The sequence below is a fragment of the Eurytemora carolleeae genome, unplaced genomic scaffold (assembly GCF_000591075.1).
Source record: "Eurytemora carolleeae unplaced genomic scaffold, Eaff_2.0 scaffold1392, whole genome shotgun sequence".
NCBI classification, from domain to species: Eukaryota; Metazoa; Arthropoda; class Copepoda; order Calanoida; family Temoridae; genus Eurytemora; species Eurytemora carolleeae.
The window spans coordinates 25,916-39,895 of NW_019402102.1; the positions used below are offsets into that span (position 1 = coordinate 25,916).

Here is a 13,980-nt window from a genome sequence, read left to right on the forward strand (position 1 = left end):
TAGATTGTAGATATTTAACATTTTAGCTTCTTTAAGAACATTAGACCAAGTAAACATTAAAGTAGACATTAAAGTAAACATTAAAGTAAACATTAAAGTAAACATCAAAGTATACATTAAAGTTAACATTAAAGTATACATTGAAGTATGCATAAAAAGGACAAGCTCTTTAATCTCTGTTTACCATGAGTAAACCAATATTGAGCATCTGATCTAGAATGACTTGACAAAAAAACAGGATTATTAAGAAATGTTATTTATATTTTATTAAAAACTACAGAGCATACATTTTATAACCGCGACTAGGCATTTAGGTAAATTAATAACACATAATTTAAGTATCGTCATCAAAAGCGTCAACAATAAAATATTTTCATATAAATAATCGAAATTTTTCAATTCGAGGTAATATTGCAGGTTTGAACAGGGGAAATGTCCTTTAACGATCTCCTGTTCCCCCGGCAGAACTCTTGATTAAGATGGTTTAAAGAGCATATATTTACTACGTGGGTTGGATAATATCCTGAGATTTGAGATCATCATCAATTGTGGGATGTTTAATTAGGAACCTGTTTTAAAACCAACAACTTGTCATTTATATACTACTAGATCAGATCTAAATATCTGAACAGTCATCAGAAATATTAAAATATTAATAAGTTGTGAAGAATATTGGTTGTGTTCTGATAAACTGATAAACTGTGAGCGTGGTGTGTAAACTGTAAACTGTATAGTGTTCTATGTGCGGAAGATGGAGAGTTGAATTCGAATAAATTAAAGAGGAATTTCAAATTTAATATCGAGGTGAGCCTCTCTAGCCACAGCAACAATGTTGGACAGTTTGCAAGCCAACCTAGAATCGATTAATTAATTAATTAGTTAATTAACTCCAATCTAATGCATTCATTCATCAGGAGAAGTTTGGACACAAGTTACAACATTATTAAAGAAAAACAAAGTTGAACACAAGTAAGAATAAACACAGAAGGTTTGGGTATAATCATCAAAACATTTTAAGATAATAACTTATTATCTATCAATAGACGATTTAGATTTTTATGTCTTGACTTCCTGCATGAATCTTAATATGTATATGTGAGATTCTGCAGAATTTATACACAAATTCTTCTTGAATATTCATTAATTGAATCATTAGTCATTAAGTGGATTCGATTTTATCTCTAAAATATCTAAACCTAAAACATCAATTGACAAATAAACCGATCCAATAAGTTCACAATCAGGGCCTCACTATTTAAATCTCTTAATTTTATCTGTCAGGAATTTGACTGTGAGTATATGAACCAATCTACTGACCTGGCTGCCTCGTCGAGGTTATCAATGGGAAGAATTTTCAGTCCTGAGGATCCGATCATTACCTTTGCCTCATCAACATTAGTTCCCTAAACAGTTGATTATTCAGCATACAGAAACTATTTGTTAGAAAAGGTAGGCGAGGTGTAATACTTAAAAAGCAGGGTTCCCTTCCATCCTTCCAATATGGAAGAGAATGAAGAGAAGGTTTGTGTGAAGAGAGAGAGATAGGAAAGAATGCATATGTAAAAGAATATTTGTAGAATTTGTATACTCAATTTAATATTTCTGGCGCCAAGATATCAAATTAAAGAATAGCATGAAAAAGAAAATTGCCAAAAAGAAAGCTTGAGAAGAGAGAAAGGTTAGAGGAGAAGGTTAAGGACAAGATGGAAGAATTATATCAAGGTGTAGAGGATCTAGTAGGATGAGAAGAGGAGAGAAAGGTTAGATGAGAAGATTAAGGACTAGATGGAAGAATTATATCGAGGTGTAGAGGATCTAGTAGGATGAGAAGAGGAGAGAAAGGTTAGAGGAGAAGGTTAAGGACTAGATGGAAGAATTATATCGAGATGTAGAGGATCTAGTAGGATGAGAAGAGGAGAGAAAGGTTAGATGAGAAGGTTAAGGACTAGATGGGAGAATTATATCGAGGTGTAGAGGATCTTGTAGGATGAGAAGAGGAGAGAAAGGTTAGATGAGAAGATTGAGGACTAGATGGAAGAATTATATCGAGGTGTAATCTAGTAGGATGAGAAGAGGAGAGAAAGGTAAGAGGAGAAGGTGAAAAGAAGAATAATACCGATGATGATGAGTAAGTGAAGAAGAAGAAAAGAATTGATAAAGATGATGTAGAGAAAGATAAAAAGTAGATTTAGATTAAATAAGGTTTAGACACAATAGTAAATAAAATTAAGTACTGGAAACAATAAAACTAATGCAATAAAGAGAGTTCAGAATGAACTTATGGGAAAAAAATTATAACATTTGGAGGGCATATAAAAAAATATACATAAAAAAGATAATATCCAGGCAACTTGAAACCAAAAAACTGCAAAAAGTGAGAATATTTTTGCGAGTTCAAGACCTTAACTTATTAAAAACGAGCTCAACGGATTTTTATTAAATTATGAGAGATAAACATGATATGATGAAAACTAACCAGAGCTTGTAACTAATGAACAAGATTAAATTTAAATCCGGTCCAACTAAAATACTATATGTAGAAAGAACAGAAGTGTATCTAAATCAACTGATTTAAATTTAACTCCCTTACTTCGTTAGTTACTAACTTTGATTGTATATGCAAACAATAAGTAAAAATAAAAAGTTCATGAAAAAAAAACTACTAAAAAACCTGAAATAAACTCTGGAATTCTATTAAACTGCATGTCTCTTGTTACAGATTTCAAAATTAAGCAAGCTATGAAATAACTTACCTCTCAAAGTGGGCCAGGGATCATAGTTATTAATAAACACTGTTCTTCATATATGATATATCCGTGATATATGATTTATATAAATATATAATACACATATGAAAGCGTAGTATTTACTGATCTTACAAATTTAATTATTAGAAAAAAGGGATCAACTTGACAAATGTTGTGGTTTTAGGGATATCAAATGCCAATAAGTCCGATTATCATGATTTTAAACTTACCCCACTTTTTTTAGATAAATCACAGTTTCCTGTGAGAATTTCTCATTTCTATGAATCCCGAATTTTGTTTAAAAGAATTTCCTCTGTTCAATGCACGAAAGCAAATACATTTGATATGATGAGAAAAAGATGATGTAAAAGTTTATTTATCTACCATAGTAAAATTACTGCCTATTCAATACAACTTGAGAGAGCAATAATACATTTTATTCAAAATACGAGGACTTTTATTATATATAGTATACAGTTGCTAAATATTTTAATGCTTTTAAACCAAATTCTGTTTAAAATTCTTTAGTGCTAGCTCTGGTAAAAAATATATCCAAGTGTAGACTGTAGAAAATATCTCCAATGTAGACTATAGACTGTAGAATATATCTAGTATCTACCTACCCCCTCTAGTGTAGGTAAGCAGGTTGATCTACTCCGAACTTGACAAGAACTTGAGCTTCCTTCGCAATTTCTACAATCTGACTAAGTTTACAGACAAGTCTAGCAGCTTCCTAGCACACATATTCACACTCATCCTCATTCTTGTATTAGGACAATTAGATTTAGGTTTAGGACCAGGAATATTTAGGAGGAGTTGACATCTTCATCTGCTAGACAATAAAGAAACTATAGACTCGAAATGTTTATAAAATTAAATGGTATCTTTAAGAAAAAAGACGATTCCGCTAATGTGTACAATGACAATGTTGTTAAATTTGATAAAACCTTTTCAAAAATATATGTTTATAAATGAATACACGATTCAAAATATTTTCGAATTGGCGCTTAAAGATAATCTAAGATATTTGATCGTTTATAAGCAGCTGTCAACTTTGTTCGTTTCAAAAATACCGATTGTTAAGTTCTCATCAAGTTTAAGATAAGTGATTTTAATATGAAGAGTAGGTCAACCTTAACTCGTATTAATTGGAATTTATCCTCAGAGCCCCCNTCCACCACCACAAACTTGGAATTCTTGGATAGTCTGATAGTTTAGTTTATCCCGCAGTGGAAATATGTATGTGAGGGCAGCTCAACATCAGATTAAAACTTCTAAACAAATTATTGTATAATTTAACAAAGTTTTAAATTGATTTGATGAAGTTTAACAAAGAAGTGTATAAATAAAGAGAGGAGGGGAGGGGAACATGAGCTAGGCTCAACAATGTTATTAAAGTTCGATAGAAGGAAGGGGGGGGCTGTATCGGTGGTAAACTCGTTTAAACTTCAATAGTTTGAATAGTTTAGAAATTCAAACAAACAACAGTGTACTGTATATCATAATAATAAACCAGCCAGAACAGTTAAGAAACCAATAGACTAAATATCTATCTATCTCACACATCAATGATAGATGTTTACAAAATCAAAATCAGAATCATGGAACTGAAATACCCCAGAATATTAATCGAAACTTCTTTTCCCCAGATCTCATTTAATTTACCAAAATTTCATAGATTTTTAAACAAAACGGTAAAGAGTTTTAATTTCACTTGTGGTTTTGCGCCAATGTCATCATATTTAATATTTATCAAACCTTCCTCTGAAAAACATTCGATTTCCAAAACCAAAACACCCCCTCCCCCCCCCATCCTACGTTCACTCAAATAAAAACTATTTATTGAGGATGAGTTGAAGGTTTGACCTCGAAGTCTGATACGGGAAGAATTTTCATTCCGCTGGTAGCTATTAGCACCTTGGCCTCGTCCACTCGTGTACCCTACCGTAGATTCTGGTCGTTTAGTTCAGGTTGGGGGGAGGGGATGGGGGGAGGAGGGGGTCATGCATTTATACTAATTATTCTAAAAAAGTTCAAGCAAACAAATAATTAAGCTTTTGTGCTCTAATTAAATATTAGTAAACAATAAAAGAAAACAATTGTGTTTTTAACCAGGGATTTTAAAACAAAGGGAGTTAAAATAACTATTTGTCTCTATGTTCCGACAGTTGCGTTATTATTATTATTAAAAAACAAACCATCATTCAATGTATTAGTTCAGGATAATTGTACATTTAGATAAAAATTTTCCTAAAAACACGATGAAGAATATTTCTCTATGGTAAATTAATGGAAAATATTAATCCTGTTCTTGTTTTCCAAGCCTTTGATGAAAAAAAAGCTCTTTTATAATCAGTTTTATATTGTTCGGTTCAAAGAGATAAATAATACTGTTTGGATAAAAAATAAATAAAATAAACTAAACCAAGGCTGAACAGTGAACACGCACACTAACCTGAAGCCTGACCACAATTGGGGTTGTCAGGTTGAGTTCACGAGCCGCAGCAATAATACCCTCAGCAATAACGTCACAACGCATAATACCGCCAAATATATTGACCAAGATGGCGTTTACCTAAATTTAGAAAAAAATGGTTGAAGAGGAGAAATATTTATAAAAATAACATCTGAGAACTGTGATATAAAACTGTTTACCTTAGGATCTCCTGTGATGATCTTGAATGCTTCCTTGACCTGCTGGCTGGTAGCTCCACCTCCTACATCAAGGAAGTTGGCAGGAGCTCCACCGTGAAGTTTAATAATATCCATAGTTGCCATTGCCAACCCTGCTCCGTTTACCTAGTACAGTTAATACTATTAGAAATATTAGTTACTGCTATTAATTAGAAATATTACATTAAGATTACAAAAGGTAAAAATGAAAAAATTCTGTAATCATTACTAGACATCTTCAGTTATTATTTCTTTGTATGGTATATTAATTTTCTAAAATCTACTTTGGTTGGTTAAAGAAGTGTTTGTGAAATGGTAAATGACTAAATAAGTAAATATCTTATTATATTTGTTAATTCCCATCACCTACAGAGATTAAATTCTTCACCCCCCCCNAAAAAACATATTTAATTAAGGGTTGGCTCACCATGCAGCCGATATCTCCGTCTAGAGCAATATAATTTAGATTATACCCTGCTGCCTCCACCTCTCTATACAATCAATATTCAACAATAACATTATATTGTCATAAACCAACAATAATAGAAAAATGTAAAGCAGAGTAACCCAAACCTTAATTAGACAGGGGATAGTAACACTGCATCAAAGTAAAAAAGAAGCAAAACGGAAAAGTGAAAAGTTCAGAAATAAAAGCAAACATAAAGCATAAAGTTGGTTAAAAATGGATCGACGCCATACAACTTTGTCAATTATTTGCAGTTACGATCTAACCAGAGGAAAATGTTCAGAAAATATCCGCTCAAAAGGAATAATATCAAAATTATATTAATGTTAAAACTTGATCTCCATATCTCAATATATTTAAATATTAATCAAATATCCGGCCAAGATTGTATGAATTCTTTAAGCACATCTCAGATATCGAAACTGAACCCGGAGTAGGAAATAAAAATATTCAGTTTCTCCGGGTTCTAACTCTACAACCGGGACCTGAGTCTAATTGAAAATATGGTTTCTATTTCCCGTGCAACCATTAACCAGCCTTTCTTAAACATTAGATATTGTTATCTGTATTATGTACAATACATACAATATATTATATATACTCGGTGTACATTATACATGCATGGTACAGTGTACAGAATATCTAGTAAACTAAAATGTCTGGATCGGGCTTATTTAATATTTACTCCAACTCTAAGGATTTAAAAGTACTTTATAAATTTGAGCGTCTCATTAAAACTTTTCATTTTATAAACTTACAAAAAAGAAAGATGAAACTTCACTTGCTTGTAATGTATTTGCATTTTTTGGGGTGGAATAGAGATTGGTTAATAGCCATGACATTTAGTCGACAGAAAAAAAATATTCCCTAATCCCTACATAAACTTTTACTAAATAAAATTTTATTTAAAAGAACTTGAATATTTTTATGGGAGGGGTAAGGAGAAGGGGGAGGGCAGGGGGGGGGAGATAATGCTGTAAGAACACTTTATGTGTTCCCTAAGGAAGCATAGAATCCGGACAGGTTTACAGAGTTGCAGAGAAAACTCTGTAGAATATTTATTAACTTTGCCCAACTAGGGGTGGGGACTGGGGAGGGGGACGTTTTGAATTCTATCTTCACTTGATTGATTCAAGAAATGAAAGAGTTGAAAATAACAGGAAGAATGATGCAAGTTCAAATTCCGAGAGTTTGAGGTTCGAATCAAAAATTGTTTTTCCAAATGTGATTGTTAAAGTTCTTTTTGAGACCTGATAAGAATTTCTAACTACGTGTGAAGATGGTTCATATTTAATTGAATAATTGATTTATATTCCTAGGATCCTCCTGGGTCCAGTCCCTCTGGTCGAACACCTCCTTCTGCCTGTAATCAGCGTTATCGTCGAACCTGAGTTTAGCGTCGAGGCAGACAAAGTTCCCTTGTGAATCCTTAAATAATAATAAGAAAATAAATAGTAACTAGTCATAACTAGTTAGCAACTAGTCGGTAACTAGTCGGTAGCTGATCAGTATAATCAGTAACTATTAAACTACTCAGTAACTCGACCATCTCAACCCGTATCAAACCTTCTAGTTTATACCCATAACCTGTATTTTAAATAAACTTTAATTTGAAGCCCTACAATTAAAATTAATTTAAAAGTTAACAATGAGATTAGAAGGAAAAGACTGGTGTCAAATTTTTTTTTGCTTATTAGATCAAGAAGAATCGATTGAAACATAATGCGTATTATTTTTACAACACGTGTATTGTATAACTTTCATTGTACAATGTATAATGTTTACCTCAGCGAATGGATTGATTTCAACCATGGATGCGTCCTTGTTGAGGAACAGATTGTACAGATCTATCAGAGTCTGTGCTACCTCAGCCTGTTTAGCAGGGTTAATACCGAGCTGTACAGCAACATCCTTCAATACAATAAATTCTTGAACCTTAGAAACTTTTATTTTTCCGTCTCGTGAGACTAAGCACAGATGAGCTAGTTCTAGTTAGATAACATCAATTCCTCAAATGGAGATATTTTAAGACAATTTCCAAATGAATTTTCGTTTCAACAAGGAAAGATCGTTACCTTGGCAGTGTCTAGAGAGAGTCCCTGTGTGATATCTATCGGTGTTTTAACAATAGCATCAGGGTTCTTCTCAGCTATCTCTTCAATGTTAACTCCTCCCTCGCTAGATGCAATTAGAACTGGTCCCTAGACAACAAGAATAATGGTTGCAATCTCTTGAATATAATGGTTTGCAATCTCAAACATATTTGTTAAGCTGCCTCTAGTAAAGAGAGTTTAAACATTAAATTCCAGGTTTCAAAACCTCAATAACTCAAACAAGATACTAGATAATAAATGCAAGATACAAATAATGCTATAGTATATCTTTATAGACAAGAACACATCATACAGTGGTCTCAGATATACAAAATAAAATAAATAAAGCAAAATTGAAAATAAAAGTCGAAATTAAAGTTTTCATTGCACAGAATTATGATAAATCAATGAAACTGGTATTCAACAACAAAACGAACAAAACTTTTGATTTTCTTACCAATTCTCTATTTCATTTACTGGTTAATAGTCGTAAATATTAATTACCCCGAAAGTTCTTTCGTTCATGAAGGCGATGTAGTATTCTTTCCTGGTGAACTTCCTCTCTGTGATCATAACAGAGTTACAGATCCTAAAACACAAGGATGAGTTTGAATGTGGATAGGTAGTTGTAGGTTTCTATACAGTATCTGCTTCTGGAAACTGTTAGCTCAACTGTTACAACAGATTAAGGTAAATATTAGCCTGCTTCCAAATAGTAACTAGTCATAGCTAGTTAGTAACTAGTCGGCAACTAGTCGGTAGCTGATCAGTATAATCAGTAACTATTAAACTACTCAGTAACTTGACCATCTCAACCCGTATCAAACCTTCTAGTTTAAACCCATAACCTGTATTTTAAATAGACTTTAATTTGAAGCCCTATAATTCCGCTGAAGTTGTATTGTGTACTAGTATTGTGTACTGGTATTGTGTATTGGTATTGCGCACTGTATTGTGTACTGTATTGTGTTGTATTATGTACTGTATTGTATACTGTATTGTATACTGTATTATATACTGTATTGTATACTGTATTGTATACTGTATTGTATACTGTATTGTGCACTGTATTGTGAACTGTATTGTGTACAGTATTGTGTACTGCATTGTGTACTGTATTATGCACTGTATTGTGCACTGTATTGTGCACTGTATTGTGTACTGTATTGTGTACTGTATTGTGTACTGTATTGTGTACTGTATTGTGTTGTATTATGTACTGTATTGTGTACTGTATTGTATCCTGTATTGTGTTCAGTATTGTGCACTGTATTGTGTACTGTATTGTGTACTATATTGTGTTGTATTATGTACTGTATTGTGTACTGTATTGTATACTGTATTGTATACTGTATTGTGTACTGCATTGTGTACTGTATTAAGTACTGTATTATGTACTGTATTGTGTACTGTATTGTATCCTGTATTGCGTACTGTATTGTGCACTGTATTGTGTACTGTATTGTGTACTATATTGTGTTCTATTATGTACTGTATTATGTAATGTATTGTGTACTGTATTGTATACTGTATTGTGTACTGTATTGTATACTGAATTGTGTACTGTATTGTGTAATGTTTTGTGTACTGTTTTGTATACCTGCCCTCTGCTCCTGTCTGTTTAGTGATGAGGAAATCTCCAATCATATCTCCAGCAGCTGCTTCTATCTCCTCAGGAGAATAGAGTAGACGGACACCACCAGCGCTCTTACTACCACCCTGTACAGATATTTATCATAGATCTGATCAAAAATATCAGGTATAATCATTAATCAAATAAAATGTCAGATATTAAACGAAAGCCAACTAATCCCTTGCCGGATCTAGATCCAGTTGTTATCTTTTCCGCAATGATAATTAAAAATTCCAGTGTCGCATATCAACCAGCTACATAGATCAACTAAATCTAAAAAACATTCTTTCTTTGATCTTCCTGAGTTTATAAGAGTATGGAGTGGATTAGTTTACAGTATAGTTGTTGTAAAGTTTACTGTTCGCAACCAACTTTGGTTGTATTTAATAAAATCGTGTAATAAACTATGAAACAAGTAAAACAAGTTTAACCATCCAAAGAAAGAACTGAATTATTTTCTACCTTCACTAAAAATATATTTAACATTTTGTTAGTAAACTAAAATAACAAAATTACAAAACACAGCATATTTTCAGTTTTTGTTCAGGTAAATCTTGTTATTCCCTAATCCTAATTTCTCTGTAAACATAGAATGAAAGTTAGGTGACTATTTCTAAGTCGTCTCATAACCAAGAGATCGGAGTTCAAAACTAGAGAAAAGAAAATTACAGCTTAAAAGTTAAGTTTCAGCTTAAATGTCGCACGTGATTTAAATTAAACTGTGACATTGAGCTATACATTAAATATTTAAACCCGTAAATTCTCATCATTTACAATCAATCAATCATAATTCTTTGGAAAATGTTGTTTAAATTATAGAATAAACCCAGAAAATCTAAATCTGAACTTTACTCTTTTGAAGTATTCAATCTTTTAGGATGAATGTAGGGCTATCTGTTGGTACCAATTTCAAAGATTAAAGTAATGTCTTAACGTAATATCTAAATTTCCTTGTTTATTGGGAAACCCTGTAATTCTGTGATTTCTATAACATGCACCCGTTAAATATTGTATACAAACTAATTCATGTATATATTGTATTTTCATATCCCAGTTGTTTATTCACCCATGAATATTGAACCCACCTTTCCAGTGCTCTAAAAAATATATAAACTGAATTTATATTTATTATTTTGCAAAACATATATTAACATTTATCAACTCTTGAAAAGAAACATGTCAGATTACAGGAAGATAATGGAAAAGTATTGGCAGATTAAAAAAAAAGGTATTTTAGGTATCTTTAACATGGATGACCCCCCCCCCCAAAAAAAAAACCTCTAGAACTTAATTCCAAATGAAACAAAAAACTAAACTTTTTGTATTTGAAGATTAATAAAATAAAAATACCTTGGCAAAGTGTCCCTTTCCTCTACCTCCAGCCAGGACCTGAGCTTTAATCACCAGATCAGTTACATTCAGATCCTAGATACATTAATGGATACTAGTTTATATGGAATCTTCGATACTTGAAATTAGGATCCACGGATACTAGGAACGTAGATTTACAGATTACAGTTGTTTACGTAGATAAGGCCAGTCCAAGAGTCCGGTATCTTAAGAGTGGTATATGAACGGTATTAGCTAATACCGCTCTCCACTCTTAACACTAACATCGGTGTTTAGTAAATAGTAAAACTGCCTAATTAATGGTAGGATTATCTAGCCTAGAACAGCTGATGCGTTCATAAATCATCCTAGCTAAAACCAGGCTAATCAACCAATCTTTACCGTTTGACTCTTCCGCGCAACTCTTTTCTCTTCTAAACTTAATAATTTGTTAATAATTATAAAAACGACTTTTAAATAATACATTTTTATTTTATGACAAAAGATACAGGGTGTCCCACGAAACATGACAGTTAAGAGACAACTTGAGCATCGTCTTTGATCTTCGAAATGATTGAAATCTAAGTAATTTTTACGAGAACAAAAATGAAGAGAATATTTTGGAAATGCAGGACTGATGGTATTATGAGAAAATTGTCCAAATATTTTATTTGTGAAATAGTTTAAGGAATAAATTATATCTTCATTCTTTAAGTCGTCTCTCCACTGTCATGTTTCATGGGATTAAATATTTATGGACATATTTTGTAAACTAAACTTTTTATATTTCAATCAAATCAAAGTTAAAAATAAATACTTTCAAATAAGATATATTTTGTAGAAAAAATGTCTTTCATAAAGTTTTTCTCATGAAAATGTTTACTTTTATTTATTCAGAATATCTTATTAATACGATTCCGTAAGGAGGGGGAGGGTTAATTTTCCTGAATTAAGCAAAATAAGAAGTATTTCTTCGTTTTTTTATGCATTCCTGTATTAGAAACATTCCTGTATTTCATAAGGTTGCGAGAATATCGAGACAAAAACAAATTAATACCAGTATTTAGGATAAATGATCTATATAATAAATAAATAAAGATTTACTGTGATAATCATTCACAGATAATTATGAAACAAAAAGATTATCGGTTCAACAGTCTCTGGATATGTGGAATAGCAGATTTTCTATATTTTTCTGTCCTGGCATGATTAACATGATACATAATCTACCCTACGGGTGGATTAGCTCACACCGCTCTTAGTAAAACTGGCATTTCTGTTAATAACGGTATTAGCAAAATGCATAGGGTAGATGATCTAACCTAAATCCTACCTACCAGAATTAGTTAAGAGCGCTATTAAGGGTTCTAGAACTGGGCTATAATTTTATACATAGATAGGCAGATACTGCAATAAGAGCTAGGGCGGAGTAAAAATTAACATAGTTTGGATAGGAACTAGAACAGAGTGACATAGTTGGGAAAAGAGCTAGGGCGGAGTAAAAATTAACGTAGTTGGAAAAGGACTAAAACAGAGTAACATAGTTGGTATAAGAGCTAGGGCGGAGTAGAAATTTACAGAGTTGGGATACGAAATTTTCCTCTCCATAATTAAGGATAAGAACTAGAACGGAGTAAAAAATTAACAAAGAAAAACTTAAATAATATGCTTATCCTCTTTTAGCAACAATTTTAGTGTGAAATTTTGATTCTCAAGCGACCATATTTTCTTAATAATTTTAACTTAAAATTACAAGTATAGTTCAAAAGGCCAAAGAGCATACCTTTGCAATCTGCTTTGCCTCGGCAGCAGTCTTTGCAACTCCAAATTTAGGAACAGGAACTCCTGCCTCTTGAAGAAGAGACATAGATACATACTCGTGAACTGACAAGTTCCTGGTCGGAATCTGAATAATAAAATTATGATAATTTATGAATATAAATGTTTTATGGTAACTGCATACTCTAAAGTCTGCAACACAACCCCTGGGCTAGTAGAACCACTAAGTATATATGATCGTTCAGTGAACTTCTTTAAAAACAATTCAGATGTAAATTATCCCAAGGCTACAAAATAGCTTGAAAGTACAAATTATATCCAAGGGATAAGTATATAAAAGTACGTTACGCACAGCATTTTGTCAAAATACGGGCATGTTATATACCAAAATAATCAACACACATTCACGAACAATTTTCAATCATTCATTACCTTCTTTGGAGAATGTACCACCAATTTTTCCGCGATGGAAGATACGCGTTGGAGCAGGGACGCCATTTTTCCACTTCTACTGTGTCTGCTGTCTGAACAGCTGACTCTGAGTAGCAGAAGAATTGAAGTTCCAATGGCCGAACAGGGATGACTTTCTTTTATTCTTCACAAAAAGTGTCGACTCAAAATAATTGAAATTTCGATAGAAAATTTGAAATTTTCTGCCTACGGACAAATCTGAAAAAAAATATTTTAGTCATGTGAAATAATAATCGGGAAACTTTAAAGGGAGAAAGTTCTAAGGACATAAGACTACTACTATAAGGGGGTTGTTAAGGGAATCAGGCAGCTTTCCTAGCACTGCATTCCCCCTCCAGTTCCTCCAGTACCCCCTTACCCCTCCCCCTAATTTGAACAAAAATTATACACCCTACTGAGCAATTTGTAAAAAGATTGAAATCTGAATCGAGTCACGGAAAATCTGATAATAATGACTGAAATCTTAATAATCTATATCCACAGAACATTCGATCTCTATTGGCCAATTTCTTATTCATTTAACCATAGGTACAACTATAATAGGTAGTATCTATCTATCTACACTACTCTGGTAAAGCGTAATTAACCATCGTGTGACTATGCATGGTTTTGCTAGTTCTACCTATGGTAGAGCGTCTAAGAAATTGACCATATGTCCATATCATATCATTTAAAGTTTCACTAGCCAGCTTTGCAGAGGAGCCATGAGCCCCGCAAAAAAACAGCTCCAAGCCTCCAGATTTGCATAATGACCTCCAGGCCCCGCGAAATCGTCTCCGTGCCGATCCT

General features: G+C 32.6%; 1 protein-coding gene across 5 annotated transcripts; it reads right to left on the bottom strand.

Annotated features, from left to right (window-relative positions):
- Positions 1-240: 240 nt before the first annotated feature.
- Positions 241-13,385, bottom strand: LOC111717834 (succinate--CoA ligase [ADP-forming] subunit beta, mitochondrial). Of its 5 annotated transcripts, none has more exons than XM_023493285.1 (15): positions 13,153-13,385; positions 12,725-12,847; positions 10,963-11,037; positions 10,698-10,709; positions 9,580-9,698; positions 8,484-8,568; positions 7,962-8,087; positions 7,672-7,797; positions 7,202-7,314; positions 5,848-5,911; positions 5,403-5,546; positions 5,203-5,322; positions 4,614-4,688; positions 3,371-3,480; positions 1,316-1,403 (listed from the first exon to the last, which is right to left on the bottom strand). In XM_023493285.1, exons 1-14 carry the CDS (start codon positions 13,216-13,218, stop codon positions 3,376-3,378), a joined length of 1,353 nt encoding a protein of 450 aa, XP_023349053.1. In that variant the 5' UTR covers positions 13,219-13,385; the 3' UTR covers positions 1,316-1,403; positions 3,371-3,375. The 5 variants fall into 5 exon arrangements, with proteins under 5 accessions (XP_023349056.1, XP_023349057.1, XP_023349053.1 ...); XM_023493286.1 differs by having other exon boundaries at positions 1,318-1,403; positions 3,367-3,480; XM_023493288.1 differs by lacking the exons at positions 3,371-3,480; positions 4,614-4,688 and adding an exon at positions 241-853 and having other exon boundaries at positions 1,318-1,403; positions 13,153-13,382.
- Between the last annotated feature and the right edge of the window lie 595 nt (positions 13,386-13,980).